The sequence below is a fragment of the Lissotriton vulgaris genome, chromosome 8, assembly GCF_964263255.1.
Source record: "Lissotriton vulgaris chromosome 8, aLisVul1.2, whole genome shotgun sequence".
In the NCBI taxonomy this organism is placed as follows: Eukaryota; Metazoa; Chordata; class Amphibia; order Caudata; family Salamandridae; genus Lissotriton; species Lissotriton vulgaris.
Genome location: NC_141696.1, coordinates 969399385 through 969418575, shown reverse-complemented (window position 1 = coordinate 969418575; position 19191 = coordinate 969399385). Strand labels below are relative to the sequence as shown.

Here is a 19191-nt window from a genome sequence, read left to right as displayed (position 1 = left end):
AGTTAAATGATATAGTACTGTAACAACAGCAACTCATAAATCCATTGATTTGAAAAATCAATAAAAAACATCCAGGGGTTAATGGTTATGTGGGTATGTAATCAATAATGATACAGCACAACTTATTCAAAGCCTTGTCAGTGGCAGTAAGCGCTATATAAATGAAATGTAAACACATATAAGCTGTTGGGTTAGTTGCAGAACACGTTCCAGATCCAGCTTGACTACTTGCAGCTTCTTCTAGCCTAAGAATATGCTATATATAACACTAACAAGTACATGACATTTCAATAACTTATATTTCTCCAAAAACAATACCTTTTGAGGAGATGCATGCATCTGTTGAGAATTGCCTTCCCTGTGCCAGAATACTTTTATAAAGCGATTATTCAGCACTGCTTCTGTGCTTGAAATAGCAGCTTTTGCCTCTTCTGGAGTAGCAAACTGTATAAGAGCACCTTCTGGATCACCCTGGTAGGCAACCTACAACAAACAAATCATTTCATTAATATGTATGGATCTAAACAAAATGTACTCCACAATCCTCCAACCCCCCAGTCTCCCCCTCACCCCCCTGAAAACCAATTTACAATAGCACTGTTTGTTAGTTACAAAGACCAAAGTAACCCTAAACAGCTGAGCTAAATTAGAAACATCGGAATATCATCAGAAAGCACATTTGCTTAAGACTAGAACAAATAAATTCTCTGAAACTCTCAAATTGATTGAAGTGAATGAGTAAGAGAATCCATTCAAAATTGGTCTTTGTTTCATGGTAGAGTCCAACTGGTTCAGCTAGTAGCCTCCTGCTCCCAGTTACTGTGCATGAAAGTGGAGTCAATCAAGCCTGCAAACACTCACCCACAATCATTTAATCAGTTTATAATTGGGCAGCAGTGACTGCATAACTGTGTTGTGTGGACATTCATCAGTATGAAGTTGTCGCTCAGCTCTACATCAAAGTTTTTCATAAAGAGATCAATAATCTATTTTCAATACTAGCTTACCTTGAGAAATGCAGTAGTCCGGAACCAAGCAAATTGCCAAACAAAAGTACCTCGCTGTAATTTGCCTACCTTTTGGTTGATTACAAAATGAGAAGCCATGTTACTAAATACACTTTAAAAAAAATTCCAATTTGCCACCCCCAAACCCGAAATCCAACATGTTGTTCAGTCTCTAGACAAGTCTCTAAAAGCACAAGTTACTACTTGTGTAACAATATATCTGTATTGAGACATTCGCTAGTGATAGATTCCTTACCTTAGAATATCCCAAGCGTCAGACTGGATCTGGAAAGTTTTTGCTTAGCAGTACCTCTGCGAGTCAGTAGGTGGCGTCCTGCGGCTCCGAGTCAGTCACTGGCATTGTAAGCGCCGAAATGACGTCCCGGAGAGTACTTAGGCACCACCCATGCGCGCTGTCAGTTCTGTACATGACTTTCCGCGCCATGAACGCAGAGCCATGCAATATACTGACCATTGGTGCATAAAACTAGGGCCCTAAAAGGAATGACCTTAACCCTAGTAATAAGTTCGCAGAACGGGGAGGATGGGTGGGGTGGTAAGGAATCTTCCACTTACTAATGTCTCTTCAGATAAATCGCTACACAAGTAGTAACTTGTGCATCTGAAAGAGACACCTTAGTGATAGATTCCTTACCTTAAAATAGATACCCCACAATACCAACCCCATTGGTGGGTCTGCAAACAAGATTACACAAGAAATTCACGGAGAACAGAACAACCAAAGAAGCAGTCTCTCCAGACTTGACTGTCAAGGCAGTAATGCTTGGTAAATGTGTGCAGCGAAGCCACGTAGCTGCCTGACAAATGGTAACGCCACGACCCAAGGCAGAAGGGGCTGCAGTATCCCTGGTCGAGTAGGCACATAGCCCCAAGGAGGCTCCTTCTTAGCCAAGGAGTAACATGCTTTGATGCACAGAACGACCCACCAGAAGATGGTCCTCTTGTGCACGGCCCAACCCTTTTTTGGCGCCCACGTATCTAACAAAGAGCTGGTCATTCACCTGGAACAGTTGTTTAGGCTGCAGATAGAATGCGAGTGCCGGTTTTGGGTCCTGACAGTGGAGCCTCTCCTCTTCCCTAGAGGGTTGCGGAGGCGGAAAGAAGGTGAGCAAAGTGATGGTCTGCCCGATGTGGAAGGGCATGACTACCTTTGGTAGGAAAGAAGGATGGGTCCTTAAAACCACCTTGTCTGGATGAATAGAAAGGAGGTTTAGAAGAAAGAGCCTGGAGCTCACTCACTCTTCTGGCAGAGGTGATAGCTACCAGGAAAGAAGTCTTAAGAGTGAGAAGACGTGAAGGACAGTTATGAAGGGGCTCGAAAGGAGCGCACATCAGAAAAGTCAAGACAAGACTTAAGTCCTACTGAGGCATTATGAAAGGCACAGGAGGAAACGTATGCGTAATTCCTTTAAGGAAAGGGTTCACAACCGGGGACTTAAAGAGAGAAGGCTGGTCTTGAAGCCGCAGAAAGGCGGAAATGGCCGAAAGATAACCTTTGATAGTGCCCAGAGTAGAGCCCTGCTGGACCAAAGATAGAAGGAACAGAAGGACCTCAGAAAGAGGGGCAGAAAGGGGATCCACAGCTTATGCTGTGCACCATGCCACAAACTTGTTCCACCTGCAGGCGTACACCGCTTTTGTAGAGGGATGCCTGGCTGCCAGAATGACATCACAGACTTCGGGAGGAAGATTGAAAGGTGTCAACTGTCGCCACTCAATCTCCACGCATGGAGGTGGAGGGCGGACAGGTTCCGGTGGAGGACCATCACCTGCTGCTGCGACAGAAGATCCTCCAGAAGACGCAGTTGGTTCAGGGGATCGATCGCCATGCTGAGTAGCTCGAGATACTAGTATCTTCATGCCCAATCCAGAGCCACAAGGATGACTTGGGCAAGGTTGCGCCTGATCTTCAGCACTCCGGGCAGAAGTGGTATAGACGGAAAGGCGTACAACAGACCGCAGCTCCACTCATGAAGAAAACCTTTGCAGAGCGAGTGCCGCCTTGGAAATTCCAACGCGCAGAATTGATGACATTGCACATTCTCTTCGGTGGCAAATTGGTCTAACCAAGGCTCTCCCCACAGCAGAAAGAGACCATGCGCCACGTCAGAGTTCATGTGTCAGAAAACAGGAGTATGAACCCATCAACCGATTGGGATTGGGGTCAGAGTTCAGACGCCATTCGTGATCCATCAAGCACCGGTGACTGCGTTCGTCTGCCCTGGCGTTCAAAGAACCTGCCAGGTGTTGAACCACCAAGGTAATGCCTTGATGTTCCAGCCATGTCCAGAGGCGGAGAGCCTCCTGACATAGGGTCCAGGACCCCACCCCGCCCTGTTTGTTGCAATACCACATGGCTGTGGTGTTGTCCGTGAACACCTGCACTACACTTCCCCAGACAGAGGGAAGGAATGCCTTCAGTGCAAATCGGATCACCCACAGCTTCAAAATGTTGATATGGACCCGGGACTCCGCCGGAGACAAGAGTCCTCTGATTTCCGCCACTCCCAAGTGGCCACCCCATCCCAGGAGGGCAGCGTCCATCAACGCTGTGTGCAACGGTTGGGGAAGGGAGTGGGATCTGACACTGACCCAATCTCGATTCGTGAGCCACCACTGCATTTGTTGAGCAGTGCCCTCTGAGATCTAGACATGATCGGACAGGTTGCCCTGATGTTGCGCCCACTGGAACTTCAGGTCCCACTGCAGAGCCCGCATATGCCATCTGGCATGTGTCACCAGCAGGATGCAGGAAGCCATCAGGTCCAGGAGCCGTAGGGTCATCCTGACAAACCAAGGATAGAGGCCGAAAGATCGGAATCATCGCCTGAATATTCCGGACTCGCTGCTGAGGAGGATAAACCCAAAACAGCGTCAAATCCAGACCCACTCAGAGAAAGGGGAGCTTCTGAGAGGGACTCAGGAGCGACTTCTGCACGTTGATGGAGAACCCCAGCAACTGCAGGAGGTCGGCCATAGTCTGAAGGTGGTGGACTACTGCCTGGGGCGAGACCGCCTTCATTAACCAGTCGTTGAGGTAGGGAAAGACTGACACCCCCGAACTGCGCAGGTGAGTCGCGACCATCGCCATCACCTTCATGAACACCTGAGGGGAGCTGGTAAAGCCGAAGGGGAGCACGGAAAACTCGAAATGCTCCTGGCCTACCGTGAACCGCAGGTATCGCCCGTGGGCCGGCAAGACGGGGATGTCAAAATAAGCGTCCAGCAAGTCCAACAATACCATCCAGTCTCCAGGATCGAGGGCAGCCAGGACCTGAGCCAGAGTCAGCATTTTTAATTTCTCCTTCCGGGGGAAGCGACGGACGTCGCAGAGGTCTAAGAAGGGGCGCAGGCCCCCCTTGTCCTTCTTGGGGACCAGAAAGTAGTGGGAATACAACCACTCCATACCTCCAGCCCAGGAACGCACTTGATGGGCCCCTTGGCCAAGAGGGCCGTGACTTACTGTTGGAGTAGAACCAAATGATCCCCCCCCGACATGAGGTGGCACCAAGGCGGCATGGCTGGAGGGGAAGACCGAAAGGGAAGGGAATAACCCTTGCGGATTATTTGCAACACCCATTTGTCCGACGTAATGTTGCGCCAGTGTGGGAGGTGGTGGCGGATCCTGCCACCCACTAGCGTGTGGTGCTCCACAAAGCTCGAACTAAGAACGATTGGAGGTAGGAGAAGCGAGGGAGGAGGTGGACTGACCAGCAAGCGGATTCAGCGACACGCCCTTGCATAAGCCGCAACCACGGCCGCGCTGAGGCTAGGTCTGCACAGGCCTGTTGAAGGAACGTGCCTGGGTGCCCCTGCCCTGGCCACGAATGGAACGAAAACCAGGAGTGGACGGGTTCTTTTCAGAAAGACCCAGGGACTTGGCAGTGGCCTGTGAGTCCTTAGAACGCTCCTAAGCACTGTCAGCCTTGTCGCCAAACAGGCGAGTGCCATCGAAGGGCATACCCATGAGCGAGCTCTGGACATTGGCGAGAACCTAGTTGAACGCAACTAGGCGTGGCGCCACACCAGATGGCGAACTTAGCCGCATCCTTTCCTTCAGCAATCGCCTGAGAAAAGACAGCCTGCACCTCCTCAGGACACTGTGGCAATACTTGAGTAACAGTATCCCACACTGCGTGGCAATAGCAGCCCAACAATGGCGAGTAGGCCACGAGATTTCCAGGCTGCAGAGGAGCCGCAGGGGCAGAGCCCCTGTCCCCCTCATCCGACTCCGAGGAGCGACGGGGGACGTCTGAGAGCGAACACGATTCTTCAAATTCTTTTTATGGTGTTGCTTACCGGAATCCCTAGGCGATGACTTGGAACCCGAGGAGCGACTGCTTCGGTCCCACTAGGGGTCCCGGGAACAGGCCCTAGAACCAGAGCGGCGATGCGACGAATGCCGAACCTCCAGCAATATCCAGCACCGCTCCTGCAAGGCCTTGGGGGCCATGGCTCAACAGTCCCGGGAGTCTTGGTCTGTCTCCAGGCATTAGAGGCACACATCGTGGGGGTCCGCCACCGACATATTACGGTGGCATGCCCCAAAAGACTTAAAGCCGAGCATCCCTATGTGCACCAGGAGAAACAAGCATTTGCAATGCAATAAGTCTCGCATTTACGTAAGTTTAGGCTATTGGCATTGTAGCACAAGTTACTACTTGTGTAACGATATATCTGTAAGAGACATTAGTTAGTGATAGATTCCTTACCTTAGAATATCCCCAGGCGTCAGACTGGATCCGGAAACTTTTGCGTAGCAATACCCCTGCGCGCCGGTAGGCGTCGTCTGCGGCTCCGCGTCCGTCGTCGGCGTCGTGAGCGCCGGGATGATGTCGTCGGAGTACTTAGACGGCGCCCATGCGCGCTGACGTCAGTTCTGACACACAGCTTTTCCGCGCCAGATACGCAGAGCCATGATAGAACTAACACTGGTGCCATGAAACTAGGGCCCTGAAAGGGGATGACCTTAACCCTAGATATCGGTTCGCAGAACGGGGAGGATGGGTGGGTCGGTAAGGAATCTATCACTAACTAATGTCTCTTACAGATATATCGTTACACAAGTAGTAACTTGTGCATCTGAAAGAGACACGTTAGTGATAGATTCCTTACCTTAGAATAGATACCCCAGCAATACCAACCCCGGTGGTGGGTCTGCGAAACAATATCACACCAGAAAGTCCTGGAGGACGGAACGGCCAAAGAAGCCATCCCTCCGGACTTGACTGTCCAGGCAGTAGTGTCTTGCGAACGTGTGCAGCGAGGCCCACGTAGCTGCCTGGCAAATGTCCTGCAGGGGGACACCGCGGCCCAGGGCAGTTGTCGTTGCCGTGGCCCGAGTGGAGTGAGCCCGCAATCCAGCCGGGGGCTCCTTCCTCGCCATGGAGTAACATGCTTGGATACACAAGATGATCCACCTAGAGATGGTCCTCTTGTGCACAGCCTTACCCTTCTTTGCGCCCACGTAACCAACAAAGAGTTGGTCATCCACCCGGAATTGGCGTGTGCGATCTAGGTAGTAGGAGAGCGCACGTTTTGGATCCAGATGGTGGAGCCTCTCTTCCTCCTTCGAGGGATGCGGAGGCGGAAAGAAAGTGGGCAAGGTAATGGACTGCCCGATGTGGAAGGCCGTAACAACCTTGGGCAGAAAGGAAGGTCGTGTACGTAACACCACCTTGTCAGGATGCACAGACAGGAAAGGTGGAGAAGAAGAAAGAGCCTGGAGCTCACTCACTCTCCTGGCAGAGGTGATGGCAACCAGGAAGGCAGTCTTCAGAGTAAGGAGACGAAGAGGACAGTTATGCAGTGGCTCAAAGGGAGCACACATCAGATAAGTGAGAACAAGATTCAAGTCCCACTGGGGCATCACGAAGGGAACAGGAGGGAACATGTGCGTGATGCCCTTCAGAAATCTACTTACAATAGGGGACTTGAATAAAGAAGGCTGATCTGGTAGCCTCAAGAAGGCTGATAGAGCAGAAAGGTACCCTTTAAGAGTGCCCAGAGCAGAGCCCTGCTGGGCAAGGGAAAGAAGAAAGAGCAGCACTTCTGAAAGGGGTGCCGAGAGAGGATCCACAGCCTTTGCTGTGCACCATGCCACAAATCTGTTCCACCGGCAGGCGTATACCGACTTTGTGGAGGGACGCCTGGCTGCCAGAATGATATCACAGACTTCAGGAGGCAAGTCAAATGGCCTCAACTGCCGCCGCTCAATCTCCAAGCTTGTAGGTGGAGACTGGACAGGTTCGGGTGCAGGACCGTCCCCTGCTGCTGCGACAGAAGGTCCTCCCGAAGAGGCAGACGAATCGGGGGATCGACTGACATGCTGAGTAGCTCGGGATACCAGTATCTTCGTGCCCAGTCCGGAGCCACAAGGATAACTTGGGCCCGGTCGCGCCTGATCTTCTTCAGCACTCTGGGCAGAAGTGGTATAGGCGGAAAGGCGTACAACAGACCGCAGCTCCACTCGCGACGAAAAGCGTCTCCGAGCGAGTGCCGCCTTGGAAATTCCAACGCGCAGAACTGATGACATTGCGCGTTCTCTTCTGTGGCGAATAGATCTAACCAAGGCTCTCCCCACTGCTGAAAGAGACCTTGCGCCACGTCCGAGTTCAGACGCCATTCGTGATCCATCATGCACCGGCGGCTGAGTTCGTCCGCCCTGGCATTCAGGGAGCCTGCCAGGTGTTGAACCAACAGGGTCACGCCCTGATGTTCCAGCCACTGCCAGAGGCGCAGAGCCTCCTGGCAGAGGGTCCACGACCCCACCCCGCCTTGCTTGTTGCAGTACCACATGGCGGTGGTGTTGTCGGTGAACACTTGCACTACGCTCCCCCGGACAGAGGGGAGGAATGCCTTCAGTGCTAGACGAATCGCCCGCAGCTCCAGAAGGTTGATATGGAGCCGGGACTCCGCCGGAGACCAGAGGCCTCTGATCTCCGCCTCTCCCATGTGGCCTCCCCAGCCCTGGAGGGACGCGTCCGTCACAACTACGTGCTCCGGCTGGGGTAGGGAGAGGGGTCTGCCACTGACCCAGTCGCGGTCCGTGAGGCACCACTGCAGTTGTCTCGCAGTGCCCTCCGAGATCAGGACATGATCGGACAGGTTGCCCTGATGCTGGGCCCACTGAAACTTCAGGTCCCACTGCAGAGCCCGCATCCGCCACCTGGCGTGACGCACCAGAAGGATGCAGGAGGCCATCAGTCCCAGAAGCCGCAGCGTCAACCTGACCGAGATCCAGGATAACGGCTGGAAGATGGGAACCAGAGCCTGAATATCCCGAACCCGCTGCTCGGGTGGATAAACCCGAAACCGCGCCGAGTCGAGAACCGCTCCGATGAAGAGGAGCTTCTGAGAGGGACACAGGTGTGGCTTCGGCACATTGATGGAGAACCCCAGCAAGTGCAGAAGGTCGGCCGTAGTCTGGAGGTGGCTGACGACTGTCTGGGGCGAGCCCGCCTTCAACAACCAGTCGTCGAGGTAGGGGAAGACTGATACCCCCTGCCTGCGCAGATGGGCTGCGACCACCGCCATCACCTTCGTGAACACCCGTGGGGCGCTGGTAAGGCCGAAGGGGAGCACGGTAAACTGAAAGTGCTCTTGGCCTACCGTGAACCGCAGGTAACGCCGGTGGGCCGGCAGGACGGGGATGTGGAAATAGGCGTCCTGCAAGCCCAACGCTACCATCCAGTCTCCTGGGTCCAGGGCAGCCAGGACCTGAGCCAAAGTGAGCATCTTGAACTTCTCCGTCCGGAGGAAGCCGTTGACGTTCCGCAGATCCAAGATAGGGCGTAGGCCCCCTTTGCCCTTCTTGGGTACCAGAAAGTAGTGGGAGTAACAACCACGTCCTACTTCTGGCCCAGGAACGCGCTCGATGGCCCTCTTGGCCAAAAGAGCCGAAACCTCCTCTTGCAGAAGTTGCAAGTGATCCCCCGACACACGGTGGTATTGAGGTGGCATGGATGGAGGGGATGACTCGAAGGGGAGGGAGAAGCCCCTTCGGACAATTTGCAGCACCCACCTGTCCGAAGTGACTGTATGCCAGTGGGAGAGGTGATGGCGAACCCTGCCTCCCACAGGCGTCACATGGGCCTGAAAACTCGGACTAGGAAGGTTTTGAGGCAGGGGCTGCTGAGGGAGGTGTGGACTGGCCTCGCCGCTGGCCCCGACCACCGCCACGGCGGTTCCCACGTCCGCCACCGCGTTGCTGAACATTCTGCGGCGCGTGGCTGACGGTACGTGGTGGGGCGCCCCTTCCGTGGCCACGAAAGGAGCGAAAGGCACCCGATTGCTGGCGTGGGGCCGTAAGGCCCAAGGACTTGGCCGTGGCCCTGGAGTCCTTGAAACGTTCCAGCGCATGGTCTGCCTTGTCGCCGAAGAGGCGACGGCCATCAAACGGCATGTCCAGGAGGGTGGCCTGGACATCGGCCGAGAAGTTGGCGGACCTCAACCAGGCGTGGCGTCGAACCGCCACCGTCGTTGCCATCGCCCTGCCCAGTGAGTCCGTAGTATCCAGCCCACACCGGATAGAAAAGCGTGCTGCATCTCGGCCGTCCGCCAGGGCTTGGCTGAGTTCAGCCTGGACCTCCTCCGAGCATCTAGGCAGCACCTCCGCAACCGTGTCCCACAGAGTGTGGGTGTAGCGGCCCAAGAGACAGGCGGTGTTCACAGACCGCAGCCCTAGGCTCACAGACGAGAAAACCTTCTTCCCGAACTGTTCATATCTCTTGGATTCCCTGTCGGGCGGGGCCGACGGGAATGCGGTTTGGGAGTTTGAGGCCTGGATGACCAGACTCTCGGGGGTGGGATGGGTGGACAAAAAGCATGGGTCGCCCGGTGCCGGGCGGTAGCGTCTGGCCACGTTCCTGTCCACAGGGGGGCCTGTGGCGGGCTTGGACCAAGTGCCCAGAAGAACGTCACACAAGGCCTCATTAAACGGCAGGAGGGGCTCCGCGGAGCCGGACTGCTGTTTGAGGACCTCAGTGAGGAGATTAGTCCTCACGGCCGCGACGGGGAGCTGAAGGTTTAGGGCCTTAGCTGCCTTCGTCAACACTACGCTGTAAGCAGAACCCGCCTCCGAAGCCACAGTCGGGGGCGACGTAAATCCAGTGTCTGGCGAGGTGTCAATACCACTGGCCTCCCCAAGCTCATATGTCCAGTCCTGATGTGACTGGCAATTACGTGCCAGAGGGTCCTCGGACCCCTCCCATTGCTCCTCGTCACCTGGCTCCTGGAGACCAGGATTAACAGCCAGGGCCTCCTCGTGGAGATAGAAGTCTCCAAAGGCCGACGGAATCGGCGCCAAGCGGCGCCCTTCCGACTCCTGAGTAGGACCGTAGGAAACATTGGGGGCGGCAACCACATCGACTGCCGGGGACGACACCTGAAGGGACGGTGCCGGCGAGGTCGTAAGGTCGACCGGCGAGGTCCCGGATCCGGAGCCGGATCCAGCGAGGTCATGCGGCGCCGGGACCGAAGTCGCCAGCGGCGCCGGGGCCGAAGCACCCGACGTCGTCGGGGCCGAAGCGCCCGACCCGGAAGGACCTCCGGACGGAGCCGATCGGCCCGAAGGCGCCACGGGAACCGACTGAGGAGGGAGGGCCCTCATGGCCATGAGGTACCTCTCGACCTCCTCCTGCGACGCGCCGTGCCCAGGGACCCGAAGGTGTGGGGCAGGCGGCGACGCTTGCGACTCCCGCGGAGCCGCGTGGGCGGTGTCGCCAGAGTCCCCGGCCGCATCGTGCGAGCGTCGGGGCGGGTCGGAGGACCGATGGTGTCGCTCCGACCTCTCATGCCTCTTACCTGAGGACTTGGAACCAGACGATCGGTGTCCACTCCCGGACCGTCGATGACTCAGACCTCGCGACCTGTCCCTCGACCTCCCGTGGGACCGGGACCGGGACCTGGAACGGCGCGGGGCCGACTGCCTCAGCTCGAGACGCTTGCGGGACCGCTCCCGCCTAGCCTTCGACGTCAGGGCCCGGCAGTCGGAGCAGGTTCGATCGTCGTGGTCGAGGCCTAAGCACTTCAGGCACCGGCGATGGGGGTCCGTGACCGACATGAGTCGGCCGCACTTCGAACAAGGCTTGAACCCGGGCATCCCTGGCACCGACAGTCGAGAAGTCGACTAAATAGAAGATCAAAAGATCAAAAAGTTTTCAGTCAAAAAGTGACTGGGGGTAGAGCTTCTTCCGGATCTGCGCTAGCTGGCGCGGAAAAAAGAAGAACTGACGTCAGCGCGCATGGGCGCCGTCTAAGTACTCCGACGACGTCATCCCGGCGCTCACGACGCCGACGACGGACGCGGAGCCGCAGACGACGCCTACCGGCGCGCAGGGGTATTGCTACGCAAAAGTTTCCGGATCCAGTCTGACGCCTGGGGATATTCTAAGGTAAGGAATCTATCACTAACGTGTCTCTTTCAGATAATGACAATGCCTTTTATTTATGTTTTAAAAATTAAAGCAAACGTTAAAGGCATTGTTATTTGCAATGTCAGTAGCTCAAACGCACGTAAATGCGAGACCTATTGCATTGCAAATGCTTGTTAACAGAGGGGCCAGTAAATCCTCAGTCCCCTTCAAGACTAGTGTCCGCGCCCTGAAAGGATTAGTTTCTGTCCTGTAACCCAAGTACTGTAGTAGGGGTATCTCTGTTATAGTCATGATCTAGTGAATAGTCCACCGCATGTGCGTAGACCCCGGCAATCAAAAATAATCTCTTAAGTTGTCAAATCATGCAGAACTGCAAAGACACTTAAGAGAGAATTTAAAGACAAATAATGCAGCCTATATCCACAGGCTACACTGTCCAGTACTTCAACTAGAAAATTCAACCAAACAAAACCGCACACAACACAGCCTGCCCAGTTTCTTCCATAGAGAAACTTGCCTCTACCAGTAAAATACTCTGGAATGATAGAGAGGAAGGCATGGACAGACAAGCCCCATAGGCTGCCATTATGTGGCTTGAATAGGATACTGTGCCTTTAAAAGAACTCTCCAGAACTTCTCCCAGTATCCCAGAATGCACAGCAGGTCCCTTTTACTTTCTTTTTTTTTTTAAGGCGTAGCACGCCAGACCTGTAGCATTCCTTACATGAATATCTTTCTCCACCGGGGAGGAGGGCGGGCGCTTATGACTATAACAGAGATACCCCTACTACAGAACTGGAGTTACAGGACAGAAACTTCTCCTTCTGTAGTAGGGGATCTCTGTGTATAGTCAATCTAGTGAATAGAATGGCAAGCCCATCCCCACACCAAAGCGGCGGTGGAGAGAAGAAAATTAACACCACTATTGTGCGAACAAATTCCGCAGTGAAGCCTGCCCAACATGAGCATCTGCCCTGGCATCAGTGTCCAGACAGTAATGCTTAGCAAAGGTATGAACCGACTTCCAAGTGGCCGCCTTGCAGATCTCTGCAATCGGAACATTACGGAGCAAAGCTGTCGTGGCAGCTTTTCCCCTGGTGGAATGAGCCTTAGGTTTACCCCCCTAAGGTCTTATTAGCTTTTTGGTAACACAACTGTATGCAGGACACAATCCACCTAGAGATGGCCTGCTTAGAGGTAGCAAGACCTGTCCTGACCGATCCATAATTGACAAATAATTGGTCTGACCTACGAATATCTTTGGTTTTATCTAGATAAAATTTCAACATCCTCCTAACATCCAGGGAATGTAGAGACCTTTCCGCTGGAGTTGAAGGATTCTGAAAAAACGTAGGCAACGTTATGGTCTGGTTGATATGAAAATCAGAAATAACCTTGGGAAGAAATTTAGGGTGAGTACGCATAACAACCTTAGCAGCATGAAATACAGTATAAGGTTCTTGGCAACACAACGCCTGAATTTTACTCACCGTGCGGGCCGATTTAATGGCCACGAGGAAGGCCGCCTTCCAGGAAAGGTGCTGCAACGAAGCACCACATTCAATTCCCATGAAGGCGAAGGAAGCCTGACAGGAGGGAACACTTTCTTCAAGCCTTCCAAAAAGTCTTTGATCACAGGGATCTGGAAGAAGGGAGTCTGTGAAGGGCATTTCCTGTAGGCAATCTAATGCAGCAAGATGAACCTTAATGGAATGAACATTAAGTCCAGACTGCGCCAAATGTAGAAGGTAAGGAAGGATGATGTCTTCCTTGCACGTCGTCGGGTCATAGTTCTTGGACGCACACCAGATACAGAACCTCTTCCACTTGTAAGCATAGGAGGTCCGAGTGGAAGGTCTCTTAGACTCCTTCAGTATGTCCATACAATCTTCGGGCAGATTCAAATGGTCATATTGCGCTATCTCAGGAGCCATGCCGCCAAACTCAAAGACGAGAGGTTGGGGTGCAACATCTGCCCCCCGAACTTCGTGAGAAGGTCCGGCCTGCACGATAGCTGTATGTGAGGAAGGAGAGACCGGCGAAGCAGGTCCGTGAACCACCACTGTCTGGGCCATTCCGGGGCAATAAGTATCATCCGAGCCCTGGACCGGGCCAGCTTGATGAGTACCGCCGGAATCAGGGGAATGGGTGGAAAAGAGTACAGAAAGCTGTTCGACCAGTTGATCCATAACGCATTCCCCAGCGTCCCCTGCTGGTAGTACCTGGAGGCGAAGTCTCGGCATTTGCTGTTTTTGGCGGTGGCGAACAGATCTACGTCTGAAGTCCCCCACCTTGCGAAGACTTCTCCTAGTACTTCGTCGTTTATGACCCATTCGTGGTTTTCCTGAATCAGTCTGCTCAGTGCGTCCGCCTAAACATTCTGCCCACCTGGTAGATGGGTAGCCGTTATCGTCAGTCCTCTGGCCAGAAGCCAGTGCCAGATCGCCTGCGCCTCCTGTGACAGAGTGCGTGATCTCGAACCCCCCTGCTTGTTGAGGTAATACATTGTGGTCGTATTGTCCGTCTGTACAAGCAGAGAGTTGGTCTGAAAGGACGGAAGAAAGGCCTTCAGTGCCAAGTGAACAGCTCTAAATTCCAGGAAATTGATGTGATACATGGCCTCCATTGGGGACCACGTTCCTTGAATCTGTAAGTCTCCAGAGTGCACCCCCCAACGGTGGAGAAAAGCATCCGTCACGACAGTCTGCGTGGGAATGTCCTTGTGGAAGGGAACCCCTCTGAGGAGATTCTCCGCTGAACACCACCACTTCAGCGACTGAAGAGCATGCAGAGACAGCCGTATCTTGTCGTCCCAAGAACCTTTCCTCTGTTCCCACTGGTCCTCCAAGCACTCTTGCAACGGTCTCATGTGCAGTCGTGCGTGCGGCGTCAGGAAGATACAAGAGTCATCGATCCCAGTAGAGAAGACACAGTCCTCACTTTTGTAGATGGATTGGTCATAAGAGCCTGAGCCTTCCGAAGGAAGTATAATCGTCGCGCCTCCGAAGGAGGCACGCTTGCTGACAGCGTATTGATGGAGGCTCCCAAGTACTGTATGCATTGGACCGGAGTCGGGACAGACTTGGACATGTTGATGTGCAACCCCAGCTTGTTCAAGAGAACGCACGTCTTTTGGAAGTGTGCTCGAGCTTCCGAGAAGGAGGATGCCTTGATCAACCAATCGTCCAGGTACGGGGAGACGAACACCTTGTTCTTCCTCAGGTGTGCTGCTACCACCGCCATGCACTTCGAGAATGTTCTTGGCGCAGACTTTAGTCCGAATGGGAGTACTGTGTATTGATAATGATTGGTGCTGACTTGGAATCGCAGGAACTTTCTGTGTTTGTGTGCAATGGGCACATGGAAGTACGCATCCTGTAGGTCTATAGCACATAGCCAGTCTCCCTGTTGCAACTGAGGATAAATCTGATACAACGACAGCATGCAAAACTTCTCTCTGCGAATCCACTGGTTTGCTTGTCGCAAGTCCAGAATGGGCCTGAACTCGTTCTTGTCCTTCTTGCGAACCAGAAAGAACCGGGAGTACAGACCTCTTCCTCTCTGAGACAGAGGTACGTCTTCTATTGCCCTTTTCCTTAACAGGATATCGGCCTCCGCCTGAAGCTCGCGCAGCTGAAACTGCAAGCTGACCGGTGGAATTGCTGGAGGCTGGCTGGTGAACCGAAGACTGTATCCATTGCAAACAATATTTAGCACCCACTTGTCCGGAGGAATTTTTTTACACTCTGCCAGAAAAAATTGAACGCTTCCCTCCACCGGAGTGGGTAATGAATGCAGGGGAAGTAAGCACTCAGGGCCTAGACCTGGTCGGGCCTTTGGTCGCTGGTGCCGACTGTTGGCCGCCTCTGCCCTTTGGGCGCTTCTGGAACGGCCTTCGAAACTGCTGCTGTTGTTGCTGTTGCTGTCATCGAAGCTTGGCCACCCCCTCTGCCCTGTGCACCGAACCGTCTCTGGAACGGGCGGTACGATTTCTTTGTCTCTTTGGGCTTTTCCAGACCCAGAGCAGCGAGTGTTTCGGCCTCCGCCTTCATGGGGGCCATTTAGTCATCCGCATGTTTCCCAAAGAGAGTTTCACCAGGAATGGAAGATTGGCAACCCTTTGCTGTGCATCAGGTTTTAGTGACGTAAGGCGGAGCCAGGCGTGTCGTCGCTGGTTAATCCCATGGAAGAAGCCATGCGCCGCCAAGAGGGACGAATCGTCTGCAGCGCTGATGATATGATTCGCCACCAGCATCCCCTCATTTAACACCTCCTGGAAATCTTCCCTCTTGCCACGAGGCAGGTGTTCCACAAACTGCTGGAGGGAGTCTCAGAGGGCACGGTCATAGAGTCCCAACAAGGCTGTGGCACTCGCAGCCTTCATGGAGGTCGCCGACGTTCCACACACCTTCCTCCCAGCCGAATATATCCATCTAGATTCTTTATCTGGGGGGACTGTGGATGACGGGGTGGTAGCATGCTGTTTCCAAGCCGCCGTCACTATCACAGAATCTAGAGGAGGTTCCACTCTTAGAAAAGCCGGATCAGAATCGGGAGCCCGGTATTTTTTCTGTAGTCTTGAGGGGGCCGCCTTAGTCGCCGCAGGGGTGAGAAAAAGGTCCATGGCCGGTTCCTCCAGGCCCGGCACCAGTGGCAATAATGGACGAGACAGATGTTTCTGGTGCAGAGTCTCGAAAATTACCTATGTCGTGGGCGTGGGCACCGTCAACGAGATGCCCAATTTTGCTGCACCTCATAACAGGACGTCGTGAAAAGCCACCAGATCATCAACCGGCGACACCCTTGTCTCCGTTGACCTCGACAAAGTCGGAGAGTAGTCCCTGGTCCCTGAGGAACTCGTATGGGAGCGAGACCTGCGCCTCCTGTGGCGGTGTCTCGACCGTGTGGATGACCTGTTGCGCGATCGTTCCCTCCTGGAACGAGAGCGCGACCTCCCAGTTAGTGGGCGCTCCGCAGGTTTCCGTGGAGGCGTCTTCCGTGGCATATCCTGGGGTTTCGGTCTAGGCGTCCCCTTAGGCGGTGTAGGAAGAGGAGGCAGTGACGCCGACCTTGGATGAGGAACAGGAAGTATCTCCGACCGAGGGGTGGGCCCATGCGGCGGAAGCGGTGGTAGTGGTTGTCCTGAGGGAGGAAGTGGTGGAAGCGGAGGGTTGACGGGAGGATCCTCCTTAGGTACTGGGGGAGGGGAAGCCTTCGGCTGAGGTGGTGTATACACCACCGAGTACACCGAGCCCTGTGACTTCTTCGGGGGAGGGGACTGCGAACCAGCCCCTCCAGTAGGTAATCGCCATCTCCGGCACCCTCCACCAGACCCAGCGTGACTTCTGGCGTCAGAACTCCTTCTGCGCCACTTAGGAGAGTTGGAACAACTCCGAGACGCCTATCTCTTCTTTCTCGACGCTTAGCGTCGCTTTTCCGGCATCGAATGTCGCCTCCGGAGTCGAACGCCGCCTCCACGACGCGATCTCTTCTTCCTCGGCGCTAAACGCCGGCTCTGCGACGTCGACCGTTCCATTCTCGACGACTAGCGTCGATTCCTCCTTGACTCCAACCGCTTTCTCGAGGTCCTCGAGGTAGAGGATCCCCTCGACGCCAACCGTCTTCTCGACGGCGACCGGCGGTGTCGCCTCGACCGCGAGCGCCGACGCCTGTCGCTCCTCCTTCGATGTCGATAGCGCGACGCTGACGTCGACGACGAAAACGCCGTTGACGGTGGTCTTGACGTAGAATCTTCACGCCGTCTCGACCCGGAGCCCCGGGGAGATGGGGAACACACCGTCATCATCCCTCTCCACGTTGTCGTCGATGCAATTGACGCTGACGGAGACCGGGACTGTTTGCTGGTCTTTCTGCCTCTGGAGAGCCCCCCAGAGGCCTAAGCAGAGGCAGAGGGAACCTTCCCAGCCTGCCCAGACCCACCTGCAGCCTGCAGTCGTCTCTCCTCCAGGCCTTGAAGCCTAATCTTCAGCCTTTCCCTCAGGGTCCTTGCTGAAAAGTGCTGGCAGATGTCACATTCTTCAGGGACATGTGCTTCAGGGAGACAGATAATGCAGACTTCGTGTGGATCAGTCTTGGACTTCTTCCTTCCACATGCTGGGCATTTGTCGAAAAGAGTAGGCATTTTAGAGCCCTAAAAAGCCTTAACAAACACACAGGAAAAAAGGGAAACACCAAGAAGTATAAACTGCAAACACTTATCAAAAAAGTGAACAAAAATCCAATAAACCCTTGAAAAAGCGAGAGCTCAATGCCAGGGTCCTGCTAGAAGGAGCCGGAAAAAAGAACTGAAAGTAAAAGGGACCTGCTGTGCATTCTGGGATACTGGGAGAAGTTCTGGAAAGTTCTCTTAAAGGCACAGTATCCTATTTAAGCCACATAATGGCAGCCTATGGGACTTGTCTGCCCATGCCTTCCTCTCTATCATTCCAGAGTCTTTTACTGGTAGAGGCAAGTTTCTTTATGGAAGAAACTGGGCAGGCTGTGTTGTGTGTGGTTTTGTTTGGTGGAATTTTCTAGTTGAAGTAATGGACAGTGTAGCCTGTGGATATAGGCTGCATTATTTGTCTTTAAATTCTCTCTTAAGTGTCTTTGCAGTTCTGCATGATTTGACAACTTAAGAGATTATTTTTGATTGCCGGGGTCCACGCACATGGGCAGGATTATTTACTAGATTATGACTATACACAGAGATCCCCCATCTACAGAAACTTCACTTACTGCATCCAAGGACACTGTCTGCAGTCCTTAACCCTACATGTCTAGTGACTGCACTTTGTGATCTTTCCTGCCCTCTGCATGTCTACTGCCTCAGTGGTAGGCCTTTCATCACCCAGCGGTGCTCTATGCCCTCTCCATGCACAGTGTCAGCACATTCCCAGCTGCTTGTGTGGCCAGTACTACTGGCACCCTCTACCCAGTGGCAGAAGAATAAGATCTCCCTCACTGAGCTCTTTGTGCGCAGTGTCATCTCTGTGCCTGCCCCTTCACACCCAATATCAGTTCTCAGTAAGTAACCTTCCCCAGTCCAACCATTCTCCTGACACCGACCTCTGTGACTCTTCATGTCCAGAGTCAGCGCCATGTGACCATGCATGTACTGGCCCCATCCCGGACCCTGCCTGCCTAGTGTGAGTATGCAGTATTAGCACTGTAATGCTACAGTACTCCCAGAATGCTCAATACCCGCTGCCTCCAAAATTTCCCATGCTCTCTACGCCCTGTGACAGCATACAAACCCCTTCTGCCCTCTGTTCACATCACATTCCCCAACGCCAGCAGCCCTAACTCCTTCTTATTGCCCTCTTATACCCAGTTTGATCATTATACACCTGCTCCCCGCATGCCAATTGCCTGCAGTAGCAATCTATAATGCTACATGCCCCCTGCTTAGCAAATATCAGCATCTCTGAATCTCTTCTCTTTATGCCAGTTATCCAAAGCAGTTAGTTCCCACTGCCCAATGGCAGCAGCCCTCGACCCTCCCTGCCTTTCGTCTAAATGCCCAGTGTAGGCACCTCCCAGTCCTACTCCATTCTTAGTGACAACTGCCTGCCCCATCCCCCCCCCCCCTCCATCTCCACAGCCGACCCCAGACCCTCCCCACTTTCTGCTGGTGACAGTTGCATGCGATCCGAGGTGACAGGCAAGGCGGCGAGGAGCGAGGTGCAGATTCTCTCCAGCAACCCCTTCCTCGCCGAGAATCGATTGGCCAATGCAAATCCTGCATGCTTGCCCCCATCTAATGAGGAGGCGAAGGAGGGGTCTCC

At 53.8% G+C, this 19191-nt stretch overlaps 1 protein-coding gene across 2 annotated transcripts in view; it reads right to left on the bottom strand.

The window, feature by feature from the left end:
• LOC147698192 (RNA-binding protein 26-like) overlaps positions 1 to 19191 on the bottom strand; it is a 1163085-nt gene that overhangs the window by 625659 nt on the left and 518235 nt on the right. For both annotated transcript variants that reach the window (XM_086934819.1, XM_086934820.1), the window contains exon 13: positions 319 to 483. In XM_086934819.1, the coding sequence (XP_086790945.1) occupies positions 319 to 483 (165 nt within the window). The remainder of the gene's footprint in view (positions 1 to 318; positions 484 to 19191) is intronic.